The 18,366-nt window shown below is 38.3% G+C and overlaps 1 protein-coding gene across 2 annotated transcripts in view; it reads left to right on the forward strand.

Annotated features, from left to right (window-relative positions):
• The window catches only part of NKAIN3 (sodium/potassium transporting ATPase interacting 3), a 309,732-nt gene that overhangs the window by 154,160 nt on the left and 137,206 nt on the right, over window positions 1-18,366 (forward strand). For both annotated transcript variants that reach the window (XM_042461189.1, XM_042461188.1), the window contains exon 3: window positions 6,905-6,985. In XM_042461189.1, coding sequence (XP_042317123.1) covers window positions 6,905-6,985 — 81 coding nt within the window. The remainder of the gene's footprint in view (window positions 1-6,904; window positions 6,986-18,366) is intronic.

Raw genomic sequence — 18,366 nt, forward strand, 5'->3', positions numbered from 1 at the left:
CCTTCTTTTTCCAGCCTGTAGAACCATGTGGATATCTTCCACACATAGAAGAGACTCTGCCCTTCAGATTTTGTCTGTAAGGAGGAAACATTACAGGAGAATGAATGTATGCAATCCCCATTCTTGGGCTGGAATCTATATATTGAGTCAATATATAGATAAACCCTCTTAAATTAATGGGTCTCCTCTAGTGCAGAGAAACAATAAATAATCAGGATTTTAGCCTTTATATAATATGTGGATAAGGTGTGTATCTTCTTTAAAGCTCTACAGAGTTATGAGAAGCATTGTCAATAATGGCTCTGCAGCCTGTGTGTACATGCCTAAATTCAATTGCTAGTCCAAACTAGAATAACTACATTAGTGGAATATAATAAAACTCTATGTTCCTATAACAAAGAGTCTAATTATAATTTACAGCAATGCTTCTCAAGCTTTGGGAACATACATTTCAGAATGGCTAGTCCAAATGATCTGTAGTTGTCTCCTACTTGCTTTACCCTACAATCTCTCTTTCTGGCTGCAGTGCAAAATCCCTCTGCATATCATGTGGATCTATACTAGACTGAGCCATGTAAATACTCTCACACACAAGTTAATGAAAAGACTCTAAAACTGCCTCACACTGCCATTCTGTACTTTGTGGCAGGCAGGTAAAATTACAGACAAGTCTGGCTACTAGTGGCTTGAACATTGGACTATGACCCTGGAGACCAGGGTTCAATTCCCAGCTCAATCATGAAACTCATTGGGTGACCTTGAACAAATCACACTTTCTTAGCCTCGGAGGATGATGATGGCAAACTCCTTATGACGAAACTGGCTAAGAAAAACCCCATGATAGAGTTGCCATGGGATTCTGTGGAAAAAACTGGAAGGCATACACCACAACCATCTGGCTACAACCTCATAGTCAGAGACAAAGTGATGACACTAGTGCTGAGATCTCCTGGGATCCTCCAGGGGTCTCAATATTGCTGTGATCATTTCATGTCTGGTTATATGTACACAGATGCTTCTGCAATTCTGCTTGCTTGCCACAAAGCCAGAATGGCTTTGTGAGATGGCTTCAACTGCTTTTCAGGAAGTCAAGATAAGGGGCTTTGGATGCTGTGGAGGAAGAAAGAGAACACTAACCCCCATAGCACCCCAAAGAGGAGAACAACTTATATAAGGGAAATGTTCCTCATAATCTTTATTAGGTTAATTTAAAAAATGACAAAAAAATGACAAAAACTTTTTACAAATGCTTGACATATATGTACATACACAGATAATTAAAATTGATTTCCTGCTCTCTTCACATTAGCATTACATGACATATTAAATTATTATTTCTTCCAGCAAATCACAAAATATTATATAAATACTTCTACTTATATTTTAAAATCCAAAAACAATTAGTTCTCAAAACCTACCAGTATTATTTTTTTTTCATATGAAATTCAAATCCAAAAATCTGTCTACTGACTTATCTCTTAATAAAATAGTTAACTTCTGCTAAATCAAACACTGTCACCAACCAGTCTTCTACTGTCAGAATCACAACATTGGAAAGCTGGTTCAACAGATGGAGGCCTTTCTGGGCTTGGATGAGCCAGTACTTTGACAATATACTATATCCATTGACGCCCCCTTGTCATGGGGGAGAGGGTTGCGTACACTAATGAAATTGTGAGCTATGCTGGCGGTGGTATAATAGCCACCAGTAGGGCCTCCCATGCCAGACAAGTCACAACCAAAGGGTCTGACCAAGAGCGCCAAAGGGCAGGGTGGGCTCTCTAGCCTTATGGCAACCATCCTAGGAGAAGGAAAACTCTAATCCCAAACCTGGGCAGATGGTGCTCGTCTAACCCTGTAAGGTCAACCATCTAAGAGAAGGAAACTCTAATCAAACCTATTACCCGAGGACCTCACTTCCACTGTCCATGCTTGTCAAGGCCTCAGCAGACGAACCTCTGGTTTAAAGGGTGAGGCCAGTTCTGTGCACGCTGCACCCCACCAGGAAAATCCATTGCACAGGCTCGAAGGATACATCCAACTTCCAAAAAAGCCCTGTAGTGATAGGCGAGGGACAAAACGGCAGGTATAAAGATGGAAGCCGCAGACGCAACCCTGCATGCAGGCGCTTCAGGACTTTGGTCGCTTGAGACTGCCCCGGGGATGACAGTCTTGTTCGGCAGCAACCTGTCAACCAAGCAGCCTTTTTAAAAGGGAGCACTGCTTGCTCCATATGGAGAGTGGCCTAGAAAAGGTGACCTAACGAAATCTCATCCCCATCTACCCGGTTGGCTAGCCATGGCCAACGGGCATCTTCTGATGCAGTCAAAAAAAAGACAAAGAAACAAAGGCATACACCAGCCTCCAAACGTGAAAGAGACTAACGCTTGCATGCTGGAACATCAGAACCATGCAAGAATCTGCAGATAGTGGACGTCCTGAGCACCGTTCTGCTTTAATAGCCCACAAACTGTCACGACTTAACATTAGTAAGCGTGGGATGAGTCCTTCCTGAATCTTCGTTCGCAAAAAAAAGCCAGAGATATCCATGTGATTCTTCACTGTGCTATTACTTGCAAATGAAACAAATGTGCATTCATCTGTTTAATGTGCAGGGCCAGCCTGTGGGAGGGAGGGGTATGCGTATCCCTCTGCTGTGACCATGAGTGCTTCTGCTTATACCTCTGCTGCCACCAAATGTGTGATATTCTATGTATCCCAACCACTGCTGCCAAATGTAAAGTCTATCCTTTATCCCTACTTCTGCCACCAATGTGAGGACCTCCTCCAGTCCCACTGCTATAACCACCAACTGGCAGACCTCATAGATGCCTTTGTGGTTTCTGTGTGAGATTTTATGTATCTTCTATCCCCATCAGATGCCATGAGTCTTTATTATTTGCTGCCACCACAGACAATATGTTCGAACTGAACCTCTCAATATGTAGCGTTCCCAGAGGCAAAACCATATAATACAAAATAGTGATTTATTTATTATTATAGATTATAGCAATAGCATTTACATTTCTATACCACTTATCAGTCAACTCTGCACTCTCTAAGTGGTTTACAATATGTAAGCTAATTGCCCCCAACAAGCTGGGTACTCATTTTACCAACCTATGAAAGGATGGAAGGCTGGGTCAATCTTGGAACCCTGGGATCAAACACAACCTTGTGGCTCCAGTACCAGCATTTAACCACTGCACCACCAGGCCCCCCTCTCTCCCTCAGACTACTTAATTAATACATCTAAATCACATCTCCCACTCTCTTGTACACACATCTAGATAACTCTGACTCTGACTCTAACTTTTTAAAAACTCTCTTAACTTTTTAATTTTGATTCTCACTCTCCTAACTCAAACCCCTAAACTGCACTCAGTAATTTCTAATCCTGACACGTTCCTAATCCTACCCTGTTAGACCCAATCCTCACTTAATCTGCCATACATACCTGTCTTTTTAAATCCCCTCAGATATCCAACCAATCACCACCATTTACTCATCCCCTCACAATGGAGCCTTACTTTATAACATTTGATACCCAGTGCATATACATTATCTTAATTTCCAATATATGAAACAAAATCTCATTCATCTGTGAGAAATCCAGAGCATAACACATCCCTACCATTAAACAGAGTAAGGCAGATGCCTCAGGGTGCAGATTATAAAAGTAGCAGTGGTAATCCTTTGTTCTGGTGCTCCTGACCTCTTTTGTTGGAGGAAAGATTTGTGTGTGCCACAGAGCCTGTCCTATTCCCCTTAACTGCTCTGCAACTCTCAGGTGCACTGGAGGAAGATGCTGTTACTTTGCCATTACCCAATGTCCACCTGTCTCATCTTTCGTATGTAGAATGGGGAGGTACCATCATATCCTTTGCCCCAGGCAGCAAAACATCTTGAGGCAGCCATGACATGTAGTTTCTCAAACACACACACATTTGCATTTGCCTATATTTTGAAACACATCTGAGTTCTGTGTGTTGTATCGGCAACATCTGAAAGCATTTCACTAAAGATTTATCTTACTACATTCTTTTTATTTTCTTGCTACATTTCCCCATAGTATGGGAGATTCCCAAGTTGTTACTGATTAAAGAGAATGAGAGTGTATTTGTTAGTTTTTCTTTTGTACTTCTGAAACTCTACATCTGTGAAGTTGTGAGTCATACAGTTAAAATTGGCCTTTCTTTTGGCATATATCTCTGAGATATGAAAATGGAACATATTTTCCTTCTGGGCAGAAGAGGTGGATTTATATTTGCATCGATAATTGTAAACTATCTTAGCATGCTCTTATAGCACTGGAATCTATGTAAGTGTAAATCCCTATAGAGACAGAGTTAGATTAGTGGGGAAAAAGAATCAAATCTTTTGAGAATAATAAATGCAGTGTCCCCATGGAATGGAAGCAGATTACTTGGTTTTAAGCCTGCCTAGATAATAATAATTAATTAATAATTTGTTTTATTTATATATCGCTATTCCAAAGATCATAGCGGTGAACAGCAAGTAAACTAATTAGCAAGTAAGCTAATTTGCCCCCAACAGTCTGGGTACTCATTTTAGCGACCTTGGAAGGATGCAAGCCTGATGGTGAAGAGTAACCAAAAATCTCCATTGACTCCAGTAATACTATGATGTACTTTGGTAAATGTTGAGCTGATCACTTTCATTTTCTGTCTTTTGTTCCTCTGTAATTTCCCTTGTCTCTTGAAATCTGAGTGATACTAGGTCAGACATGATTGTGAGTTGCTCTTCCGTGTTTGGAGAGTTTGCAACTCACAATCTTGATGCTTAGCTGAAGGCAACAGTTCATGTGTGGTTTTAAACACAACATTTTGTTATCAAAATATCTCAGAGTTTTAGCCATTGTAATGTTCCTTGCAACTCCAGAAAGGCCTGTGTGAATAACAGATGAGTCAGGATATTAGTAACTTTCTTCTCAAGACAAATTAACGTGTAATTAAAGAATTTTCTTCTTGCTGTAAGAAAATCTTTGCATACTCACAGTTTGAGACTTATTCAGTGCAAAATTCATATGTGGTTGTTTGGCGGGAGGATTATTTTCTGCTCATAAAAATATATTTCTTGCTCCCAAAATAATGTTTTCTATGCAAATAAACCATGTATGAATTATGAACAGAATAACACCAATTATAGGTTTTTTGAACAGAAATGCTATGTAGAAATGCTGTTTTCTGCACACAAAAATGCTACTTCCAGCATTGGGGCCATATTCTGTGAAAAATTTGTGTGTGGTTAAGGTGCATAGAAAACATCTTTATTGGCTCAGAAAAAGTTGTTTCCTGTGCAGAAAACACAGTGCAAAAGTATTTTCTGTGTGGAAAATACAGTTTTCTGTGCAGAAAATGCTACACAAGACAACCATGGGGGTGAGCTTTGGTCAAAATAAGTCCTAAATTGTGAAGAGTATAATAAGTCTAGGATTCCTCTTTACAGGGTTTCTCAGCACTCAAAAACATGTTTTGGAGCATTTTTGAATATTTTTGAACATTATTTCCATCTCTACAGAAACTTTCTCAGAATTTCTATATAAAGTGTGTTATTGATGCTTGCTACTCTGAAGCTCTATCGCAGGCATGTAACATACATTTGCATGTAACATGAATTTAAAGCTATTGTATGTGGACATGGTAGATTCTGTCTCTTTACCTTATAGAAAGGAAAATGTCTTGGCCCAGCGAGGGAAGCTGAAAAATAGAGATTTAGAACAAATAATTGAAAGATTCAACATGCCCTGCCACCAGTGGTGGTTGGTGAGTCCCATGTGATTAGTATAATGAATATGCTTTTAATTTCAGTCTGAATATTAAAGGAGCTTTCCAAGGTGTGAAACCTATTTGGGTATTGGGGTCCAGGTCTTGGATAACTCTTTTAAAGTTCAGGCTGAAATTTTGGACTTAGAAGTCACCAGTTAATACTGTCCTTCACCATTCTCCAGCACTGGATTTTCAACCCAATTGAGAAAGCTTTTAATTTAAAAAAAAAAAAGCTAAAAAGAAATTCCACTCACCAAATTGTCAGGGGAAAGAGAGATAGAATCATAGAATAGAATCATAGAATGACAGAGTTGGAAGAGACCACAAGGGCCATCCAGTCCAGTCCTCCCTCCATGCAGGAACACATAATCAAAGCACCACTGACAGATGGCCATCCACCCTCTGTTTACCTACAAAATGATGGGAAAAATATTTTCAAAACAAAGGTCTTACAGTTGTGAATTATTTTACAAGGTGGAATTGCTATGCCAGAAGGGCATTGACATTCCCACTTCAACCATCTTCAATGGCATATTTTGTACTTGCTTCTTACTCCCTGCATGCATGTGTGTTATAATCTCAATGTTCATGACAGGGTAACATACACAGACACATATAGAGAAGAAGCTGGAATTTGGTTATTTAAATTTAAAGACCCTGTATTCTTCAAGCAACCTTTTGTAAGCTAATGCAGATAGTTATCAGCATCTGATTAACAGAATTGGTGGACGTCCCACAAGCCATTCAGACAAATGAGAGTATGCTATGGCTGTTTCTCTACATCCCTGTGTAAAGTTGTATATCATGGAAAGGAAAAGATTGAGCACAAAATCTGTAATTGGGTCAATGTTTTGGAATTTACTGGTGTCAATAGGCTAATATAGCACCATAAATAATAAATTTCCATTTTCCTTGAGTGTAGTTAGAGAAGCAAGAATATTGGATTTGCAATTGGCTACAGTTCTAGTGGCTTTCAGCCAAGAGAAATCTTTCTGGCTACACCCTGCATGATGGTTCCCAGAAGTGCTGTATGTATCGATCTTTTATATTATTGATCTACACCTCATGTACAATATTTTTATTTTCACATTTTCTCTTTCTTTTCTTTGTTCTAGTACTCAGTATGGACAGCAATCTGGGTCACATGGAATGTTTTCATTATCTGTTTCTACTTGGAAGTAGGTGGGCTCTCTAAGGTAGGTTCTACAAAAATTTTGATTTTTGCAGGGGGGAGTGGAGGAAGTGTTGACTATTGCATTAATCGAGGACTACCTTCTTGAAACACACACAGAGGTAGTGATCTTTTGGTAATAGTGTGTCTTTTTGTCTGCAATGGTATATGATCTTATCTACTGGTTTTGCCTGTGCAACTTAAACATACTGAAAGTTAAAAATGTAATATCATTAAAAATGTACAAATGCAAATAAGAAGCCTCTCTGGGTGCAGTTACACATTAAAAACATGCTTAAAGAGAAAAGATTTTTGCCTACCGGTGAAAGGAATGTAGGGAGAGGGCTAGCCTAGCCTCTTGTGGGAGAGAATTTCAAAGGGTGGGAACAGCCACTGAGAAGTCTCTCTCTCATGTCCTTGCCAAACAAGCCTATGATGGTAGTAGGACCAAGAGAAAGTCTTCATGTGAAGATCTTAGAGTTCTCATGGATTCTTATGGGGAGATACGGTCTTTCAAATAGTCTAGACATAAGCCATCTGACTGGCTGAACAGATCAGGGTGGTGTGGTGGGGGGTGGCGTCTGCACACTGCATGCCCCAACTCCATCCCCAAGCCAGCATCATGCTGCCAACCCGACCAGACAGTAAACAGTGTTGGGATGTTCCTGCGGTGTGGCAGTTAGATGCCACATGCATGCCACAGAAATGCAGAAGAACTGCTGGTGTGGCGAAAGGGGCGGCTTTTTCTCATCCCAAAAGGAGCAGCATTTTGCTGCTTCTTTTGGAGCTGGAAAAATACTGAATCAGGGCCATAGGCATGCAGTTGCCATGGCCCCGATTCGGCACTCAAAGGGTGGCCAGAAGCCACTCCTTTGGGGCAATTTGCTTCATCCCTAAATAAGTAATTGTTGGTTCACTGATATATCATACTGTACCAGTCCTGTCTTTTCACTAGGTAAATGAATTGGAGCAAGTTTGGGATGTACAAACTACAGTAAAAATGATTACAGTCATCCCTCCATATTTGCGGCTTTGATATTTGCGGATTTGATTATTCATGGATTTCATTAATATGTTCTCTCTAGGACTGTCTAGGTTCTCCAGTGCAACTCTGTGGTCAACTTTAACTAAAAGTTGCACTGAAAGACCATTTGTAGCTACTCCAGTGCCATTCTATGGTCAGTGTATGTTGGACATTGACCACAGAGTTGCACTGGAGGACCTAGAGATTCCTAGAGAGGTGTCCGCTCAGGTAAAAATAGTGTTTTTGTTATTTGCGTTTTTTTCATATTCACGGGGGTCTTGTTCCTCTAACCCTAGTGAATATGAAAGGACAACTGCAGTTGTTTTGCAGCACTCAAAAGACTAACAGATGATTACCCCATGATCTGAAAGCATCTGAGGCAACAACCCTGCCTCAAATAACTACTGTGGTTTGGCACTTGACTAATGTTGTGGCATGAGCCTATTAGTTCACATTGTCAGTCACTTTGCATTATGTAATCTTCAGGTTCAGAACACATTTACTGGTGGGCATTAGCCATCCCGATCAAATGTTGTGCCCACACTTAAACTGTCAAGAGGATCTAACTGTATTTCCTAACTATTCTTGGATGTCACACCTTAAGAGATCCTGGGATATAACAAAACTATGCTGGGGAAGTAGTTACAACATCAATTCATCATTTTATTGTTGTACCAATCTAGCCCCAGATCAAAGGTCTGGACTGATAATCTGGGAGTATTTCAACACAAAACAATTCATGGTTTTGGTCTATAAAAATACAAAGACTCTATATCTAAAAAAAGAATTGTGGAAATAATATGTGAGTGGGTTTTTTTTAAAAAAAGACAGAACAGTTTTGACACAGCTGAAGCCTTTAATATAAACATGAAAAATATCCCCCTTCTCCCTCAAAAGAAGTTCTTAGAGGTTAAAGAGATTGATGATTAAGGTTAATATGAACACTTGTTGAGCAAATAGGTTTTACTGGAAAAATGTTAATTCAGTATTTAGTTCTTTAGTGTGAATTGTTATGAAGTTTCTTATCAGTAGAATATTTATCAGATACATGAAACGAGGATTTTTTAAAACTTTTTTGAACTTGTATGCACATAGCATTGCATTAATGCAATCTTTGTTGTAATTAGCTTTTTATACTTAACCAGTATGGAAAATGTATTCATTGGATTAATTTTCTTTTGATATGACTTTTGGACAGTTCAGACATGGATGGGCCTAATGAAAGCCACAAAAGAGGTCTTGAGAACAGTCTCATCTGTGAGAAGCAGTGTTTGACTTAGAGCAATTGGTTCTGTGGTTTTATATCCTATTCACATAGGTGCTATGAAGTGCTGGCCCACTGAAACCATTCACACACATGGATAGTAAAATCTGAGGGGGGGGGGAATAGATTACTTATTTTCTACTCAAAAGAAGCTCACTACCAGACTTGCAAACTTGTAGGCTAGAAGTCCCTTGGTTCCTTTCATGTAAACTTTGGCACCGCTGTAGCAGAATATAAAACAAGCAAGTCTCTGAAAGTCTCCCCCCTGCATACTTCCCCAAAATTCAGATTATGTCCTTATAATATTCATAGATGTGCTTCACTTATACAACTACATTTCTCAGGACTTAATTAGAAACACTTTCCAGATGGTGCCATACATCGAGTTTTGTATCTTCCTAGGTGACATTACAATGGTTTCATAGGATTGCATAAAAACAGGGCTATAAAACAGCAATATTGTTTTAAGCAGAAAGTTCATTTTCTTTTATTACATCAAGGTATTGTGTTCTATAACTTACAGCCTAGTCTACCCCATCCCCACAGCATTAAATGTCATCCAGAGACATTGTGTTTTTCAACTGATGCTGGGTGTGGATTTTTAAGTCAAGAAGAGATGAAAATGTAGCTAGTAGAAAGACAAATAACTTCTGAATTGAGCATAGTTATTATAGTAAAAGGATGCATTAGCTAGTGTCAGAACAAGGATGTTAAATTAAATTATCACAGATTCGTCATCTTAAGGGAAGTATGGCCAGTTGCCTTGGAAACTCAAGAGTTTGTCTTGACACTTACTAATAACTAAAAGTGTATTTATACTACTTGGTTATAGAGTGTAATACCACTTTAACTGTCATGGCTCAGTCCTACAGAATTCTGGGATATGTAGTCTGGTGAGGTACTTTGAATTATCTTCTACGGGGCTCAGGTGCTATAGTTCAAGGGAATCCACTAGCGCTGTCTCTAGTAACTTACAAAACTGCAAGGAACCCATAGGATAAAGCCATGGCAGTGAAAGTGGTATCAAATTGCTATAAGTGCAAAATGTCAATGTACTCTTAAAATCAAAGTTTTGTTTGAGGGATGGACTATTCATCAACCACTTGGCTAACACTGACTGTATGCGAAAATCACTGAATGTACTATGCAGTTTTCAGATCTTTCTACTGGTGAAGTGAGTCCCACTATTTGAAGATGATGATTTTTATTCCCTCAGACATACAAACATAAATCAAAACTTAGTTGAATTGACAATCAATTCAGTGCAATACAATGCTCTATGAATACAAGTTCAAAAATCAGATCAAAGGGGTACATTGTACAATAGGGTCAGTAACTGCAGAGGTGACAGGGAATAGTTTTCACTCCTGAACTACCACCACCATCACCAGCATGACTGGAATTGACATGACATCACTTCCATTTTCAAAATCAACCAATTTTCAGCTGATTTTCAGCATTTTTTTTCAAGGGTTGAGATTATATAGGAGACTTGGGTCCAACACAAAATGCAAAAATAATCCAGTTTTACACCACTTTAATTGCCCTAGCTCAATGCTAGTGAATTCTGGGAACTGTAGTTTTGTGAGACATTTAGTAGTTTTGTAAGACATTCTATCAGATTGCCCTGGTGCCACAATTCCCAGGATTCCCTAGCACTGAGCCAGGGCAGTTAAAGTGGTGTCAGACTGGATTATCTCTGTAGTGTGTTTTGGACCTTGGTGAGCAAAATCACTTTATTTTTCAGCAGGTTTGACCCATTTTAAGCCTATCAAGTGGCAAAAAGCTGGGGGCATTGAGGGACTTCATGGGCTGCACTAGGGATCCAAAGGGCCCCCTGTAGCTCACACACTGCACTTCATCAACATCTGCTGTACACCTTAACTCAGTGTTCTAGTTTAGATTGCAGGAAGTGATTGTTTGTTATCATTTACTTGGCGATTTTCAACAAGATTATTATTTTAATTGTTTACAGACTCCATCCCACCCCATGCAGGGCCAGCTCATCCTTATAGGTGAACTAGGTAGCCGCCTAAGGCGGCAAAATTTAGGGGCAGCTTTGTGGCTTTTTTTGTATATTTTTTGCATAATTAAACAATATTAAAGTGAAAACACGGAACGCCAGTCGCCAGCCATCTTGAGTTTACTGTTTACAACAAACAAACTAGTCTGTTTTTGTGTTTTGCCTTTTTGGTAGTGATGTAATAGTGTTTCAGTGTTTGTGTTTGATTTTGAATGTTTGCCTAGTATGTTTAATACTGTGTTGCATTCTTACAACAAGTTTTAAACTAAATAAAGAGGAAGTTTTAGTTGTTTAGGTGAGTGCTCTATTTGTTATTACATTATCTTAGGGGATGGGGGGCACACAGCCACCCTGTATCCTATGTCATGTTTAGCTTTAAGAAACAAAACAACGGAAATCAAGGATTAGAAATAATTATGATGGGCAACAGGGGGTGCCAAAATATTTCTCGCCTAGGGTGGCCAAATACCTAGAGCTGGCCTTGACCCCATGTCATATTTTCCTGGGACAAAATGATGTGCCACATTGTTGAAACTTGGAATTGTTTCTAAATGTTATAGGGACAACCGCAAAAAGGGGTGTGGATTTGGGTAGCAGCTCTGCTTTTCCCTTGCAGTCTCTTTCTTCCTCAAGTACCTTTCAGATCAAGCAAGATACTATTGTTCTCTTTCTTTTCAGTCTTTGAAAATATCTCTTGCTATTGTGATAAAGGGAGTGTATGTGCTACACTCTCTGTAGCATGTAATGTTCTCATCTAAACTCTTCTTCTATCCATGAGTGGTCTTTCTTAAATGTTTCAGACACTACAATTGAGTTCTTTTGTTCTTTGTGTTCTTGAAAATTAGATGTCTTGCATTAGATTATTTTCTTGATGCTATTCTGTCATTCATGATGGCAGTTTAAACAATACCCAGCCTATGCTGGTGGTTATAATTGTGGGGGTTTGTTGTAAAATGGACCACTTAAATATGAGAAATGAGCCCTGGAAAGTTTTGAGATTCTTTTATTTATTAGGTACTATATTAATGTTATCCTTGTGGAGGGGAGACAAACAAGATAGGACGAGAATAGAAGTTTGAGTCTAATATGAAAGGAATACTGCAGGTTTCTGAAATCAGTAATTCAGAGAACTGCCTAACTATTGAATGATATGCATGAATAATTTAAGACAATTTTTGTTTAAATGTGCAAAAGTCAAGTTTTCCTTGCAGTGCGACACATTGTCAATTGCCAGCAATTTCCTCCATTTTTGAAAACCGCAGGCAGCAATTTACAGGAAAGATTAAGGCTGTTACTATACAATGTGTGACATTTTCTTGATTTAAACTGTCATTCTGAAAGGCTGTTAACTGAAATCTGGAGTTGGAGTAAGTGCAGAAACTTTAGAGAAAGGCTTAAAAAAAAAGCCGAGCATCAAGTGTATGTTTTGCTTGTTAAAAATCCAGCACAGAAGTTGAAATATGTGTGCATACAGATTTGCATTTTCAAGGGAAATTATCTGTGATCTCCTTTGGCATTCATGTGATGTGGTGGCGTATGCTACAGCATTGACATTTTACATCTCATAAGCACAGTAATATATTTCTTAAATATCACCACTGTTCTAAGGATATGTCAGAAGTTTGATTGTAAATGTTTCAGACAGCTGGCACCAAAACAGTATAGTGATTTTTATCTCACTATATCTTTCTAGAGCTAATGTTTAAAGAGTGTGGTGGATATTGAGAAATGACTCCACTTAAACTGATGCAGCACATTTCTAACTGCATTACAGCAAGGATGGATAACATCTAGAGTCTGAGAGGTTTCACTCTTCCAACAGGACCTCAAAAGGCTTCTGTCACACTGTGTCCTCAGATACGCACCTCAAAGTGAGAGGGGGAGTTTTCAAAGCCCTCAAATGGCCAATAGCTTTTTCTAGGGAGTGTGATTGGTCATTTCACTGCATTTCCTCCATGATGAGTTTTGGGCTTATAAGCGACTTTTCAAAACAAGTGACCAGAAGATCATTTCTGGTTTTGAAGAAAGCTCCCTCCCTAGTGCCTAAATTAAGCTGGAGGAGGGAATTAGGTGCCATGTAAGGCCACTATTGGCCATCCCCTCTATTTGTAGGTGGGGTTGAGTGAGCTGGAAGTACCCCCCTTTTAAGGTAGTAGCACCAAGTGCCACGTGACAGAGTGAGCTCCCGTCACTAGTCCCAGCTTCTGCCAACCTAGCTTCTGCCAACCTAGCAGTTTGAAAGCATGTAAAATTGCAAGTAGATAAATAGGTACCACGTTGGTGGGGAGGTAACAGCATTCTGTATGCCTCGGCATGTAGTCATGCTGGCCACATGACCACGGAGTCATCTTTGACAACACTGGCCTCCTCAGCTTAGTAATGGAGATGAGCACTTCCTTCTACAGTTGGACACAATGAGAAAATCACGTCAAAGGGGAAACCTTTACGTTTTTTACCTTAACACTAATAACAGTTCTTTAAATCATTTTTAAAAGTGGGATTATAAACAACCAGGTTAGCAGTATGTAACAAGGTATAACTTCCTTCCCCACTCTTTCTGGCTGTCTCAGTGATCTGAATGACATCTACTATTTGTCCATTAATCTCAAGATTCCTCTAGCATACCTACCTAACTACCCCACCCCCATGAATTTCCAGATATAAAAGGAAGTTATCTAGTATATGATTTCATAAGCATGAAAAAAATTGTAAGTCTAACTGAGATGCTGTATTATTAAGATAGCAAATATATGATTTCTTTTGTTTTTTTCATTTTATTACAATAATATCAATACATTTCTTATTTTTAATAGGAGCTTTATATTTAATGAAGTTTCTTTCAATAGCATTAGAAGTGTTGCTCTTTTCATGGTGCCTTTTCTTTACATTCTGGAACTTTGAAAGTGAGGATCTGGGAGCTACAGTTGAATTCTGGCTGCCAAGATTGGAGGTCTCTAGGAGTGTTCTTCCCTTTCAGATTAAACACTGTAAGTCTGGAACTCTTTCCTGATCACACCTAGATAGTTTTAAAACAAGGGTGGGGCTGAATTAGGTTTTGCAATGACATCTGAGACCAAAGGCAAAAGGGGTGGGATGAAAAAAAATGTCATCATACTTTATCTTAAAGCATTTCAGACTTTTAAAATATGGGGACATCTGCAAAGGCTGAGAAACTGCAAATAATGGTATCATGGGGAAGTGGTGTTGCTGTCAGGGGAGCCCCAAAGGGCAGAGTGGAGTGCTTGAAAAGGAATGTGGAAGGGCCTATACTAGAGTAACAAGTATAATGCAACAGGAGTCTTGTAACTTATGCTGTCTTGAAGGAAGGCGGAAGTGTCCATGACCATTTGTCACACAGTGGTCTACATTAGCTTTCATGCTAAATTTCAAGTGTTGGTGTTAATCTGATTTGAGATGCATAAAAGGTTAATATGAAGTCTCTTACAATGTCTGTTGGTTCATGTCTTTTATATAAAATTTGTTATAAAGCAAACATGCACATATGACCTTGTCATTCTTCAGCCTTGTCTATAATTATTTTAAAATATTGTCATGTATAATACATTCCAATACATTTCTGTCATTACTTGTACAGTCTTCCTTTTTTTTACATTGGTACTTTCCTCAGTTAATCTGGTTTGTAAAAGCATCTTTTCATTTCTTCTTTCTGATTTAGATGCATGTAAGCTTTTTAACTTAGTTTCTATGATTTGTTATTAATATACTTTCTTGTTTTGACTAATTAGACATGTAAGAATTATACAATTCTATTATTATTATTAACAACATGGTTAAATAGACAAAAGACAAGAAAGACAGTGGATGACTAGTTACCGATAGTAGAAATAGAGATGAGATCATAAATTAAGATACTAATTTTCTATAATTATTATTATGTATAAACCACCCTCCCAACTTTTAAAAGTTCTTAAAGAAAGTCATATAAATATTTCCAGCCTGAAACATGGAGAGCTTATTTGAGAAATAAAAGCTGGGGCTTTGGTCCAAAACACACTGAAGTAATAATCCAGTTTGGGACCACTTTAACTGCCCTGGCTCAGTGCTAGAGAATACTGGGAATTGTAGTTTATTGTAGTACCAGAGCTCTTTGACAAAGAAGATTAAATGTCTCACAAAACTACAGTTCCCAGAATTCTCTAGCATTGAGTCAGGGCAGTTAAAGCAGTTGCAAACTAGATTGTTTCTGCAGTGTTTTTTGGACCCGTGTCTCTGTTTCACATTGGACTTAGTATATGTTGCCAGTTCCCTCTACTTTTGTTAAAGTGATACAACCTACATAGATATCTACACTTGTTTTCAGTGCATCATGGCAATTGGTTTGTGGAGATATTTATTATTTACCAGTGGAGAATAATAGAACAACTTAATGCTATTTTAATGTTGTGTTCTAATTATTCATATCATAATCTGTAAGAATTCATGCCATTATGTCTTGCTGCTAACATAAAAGTAAGTTGAATCATCCACTTCATATGCAATTCATGTTGTTATGAGTAATCACATTTTTGTTACCAACATACTTATCTTAATGCCATTTTCTGCCTACGCATAAAAAATAGATGTATATCCCATTTGCTCTGACAAAAGTTATGTGCTGCCTTTCTTTAAATTGGTTTGATTTTTAGTGATTCTGTTTTATTGCAAAACTTCAAAAACAGGAAGATGATATGTGATAATTCTGTAATGATTTCATTTTTGAATATTTGAATACCCTTTCCTCTGAATGAAAACTTGATCTGGCTAAGTAAATAAAATAAGTATCCATTTAATATATTTTTTATTATTCATTAGCTTAATACTTAATATTGTCTTATGGAAAGATCAACAAAATAGAAATGAATCCCAAGGAGGCCTTTCTATATTCCTGTGTTTGATTTCCCCACACATCAAAGCAATTCCTAAATGAGATTAGAAATGGTAATTATGTTTCCAGTTGGACATGGAACAAAAAATATCCTTGCCTTTGCTTTGTTGACAAACCTGTATGATTCTGTCTAGTTAAGGCTGTTTCTGTGAAATTTAAGGAAGCGGTACAACGAAACGCTTTTGCCAATCCATTTTTTTCAGTAAATTACCACAAATCATCTATAAGAAGCTAGCAAATGTCCAGCTCCACCTCCCTTGGAAACCTTTTACAAACTTGTGTGAAAACCAGGTACATCTTCACTGATATTAGTGAAGTTATGAATGTACACTACATACAATCCTGTTCAATGTAGTTCTTTCTCTTATGAGACATTTTATGAAATACCAGGTTTTACTTCTCTCACTGTGAATTCTGAATCAAGCATGTAGGATGAATGTAATTCACAGTAAAGTGGGTTTTTTTTCATGCCCAAAGATATAAACCTAAATACATTTATATTTTAGACATGTATGATCCTTACAATGTGAAACATGTGCTGTTGAACTAGGGTTATGCAAATACCATTTCTTTGAGCAGTGAGGTTTCAGGTGTTGCTATGTTATTCTGGATCAGTTTCCTTTGAATGAGGTTACAGAAAGCATATTAGCATTTTGTAGTGGCTGCTCCCTTATCAGGTTTCTAGAGGAACCTCCAGTAGTTTATCCTCTCCATTTTATTCCCTATTATTCAGTTCTCTGTAAGGTCCTATTCCAAGGAGGGTGGTGGAATCTGCAGCGGTTCTATCTGCACTCATATTCATTGTGGAAATAACTCAAGGTCTGCTGACATTTTTAACTGGATAAGTGCTGTTTTCATATTGTTACTAGTGTTAGGAAAGGTGTTTAAAGTTTCTCCTTTTGTTATGAAATCCTTTCCCCCCTATTTTTATATAAAGCTCAAGCAGTGTTTGATTTCATTCAGCCCTGAGAGTGCTAGACATTGCACAAAATCAATCTTGCATTATGGATGGAAATAAGGCTCACAATTGGTAACCAAAACATCAAGATCTGCAACAGGAAGAACTCATTCTTTTCCATCGACAGTGTGGGTTCTTAATTTTCAGGCAGAGGTGGTCAACTTGTGAAGGTCTGAAGGTCCATTCTCTGGGCTCAGTGCAATCTGCAATATAAATCATCCCTCTCACTGAAATCTCTTTATTTTTCACCTTTGTTTTACTAAAGCAAGGCATGTGGGGATCATGCTTAAAAGCCTTGCTTTAAAAGTGAATTATGGGATTTGAAGTGAGAGTGAGATTCTTTATATTTTAACCTCCTCCCAAAATGGAGGGCATTTAGATGCTGCAAAAAACACATGGAAAAAAGGATTTCTGCTCTGTGGTAAGGAAATAGGAGAGGACTACTACTGTTTGTCTTATTAGAATACCCTATCTTATTCCTCATTGTGAGCCTTAGTTTGGCCAAAGAGAGAATGCAGTAGGAAATGCTGTTTGCTTGCCATGGCAGAAGGACTCACAGTGTTAGAGGTTGTACTTCCTTCAAAGTTACCATCTTCTTGAGGTCCCCCCAACCCTGAAAAAATGGCTAGTGCACATGTGTTTACATGGCCTGGCATTAACCATCATTTATTTTTATTTACAAGCATTGTTTCCTGGAAGATATTCTATAATATTTTTATTCTGTGTTTTGCCTTTAAAACAGAACCATGGTGAGATGGAGCAGATGGCAGGGAATACCAGGGAAATAAATGTTATGTATAAGGACTTATTTCTGTTCCCGGAAATGATAATAATTTGACATACAAGACTGTAATAGCACTTTCTGTTCTGTCAGAAGCGAGGGAGACAGTCATATATAAGCAGAGAAATTGCCACTATTTACATCTGCACTGATATGCTCTTAGATGCTTATCGCGGACCTTAAAAAGGATATATTTAAGCAGCCATCATTCTGAACAGCTAAGTGTTCATTTCATTGGCTTGTCAGTCACTTTCCTATATTATGACGTTACCCTCTCCCTCCCCCACAAAGATCATTTTGCCTAACAACAGTATGTCTACTCTTCCTGTTAACTGTATGTTTAACTTCAATCACAGATGCTGAGTTTAGTGGTATCAGACTAGAATCAGGTGGTCAAGTAAATGGCACTGAACTAATTCAGCAGCTATCTGAGCATCTGCAGTTATCTCCTAAAACTAAATTGAGGCTAAG

The sequence above is a fragment of the Sceloporus undulatus genome, chromosome 4 (genome assembly GCF_019175285.1).
Source record: "Sceloporus undulatus isolate JIND9_A2432 ecotype Alabama chromosome 4, SceUnd_v1.1, whole genome shotgun sequence".
Lineage (NCBI taxonomy): Eukaryota > Metazoa > Chordata > Lepidosauria > Squamata > Phrynosomatidae > Sceloporus > Sceloporus undulatus.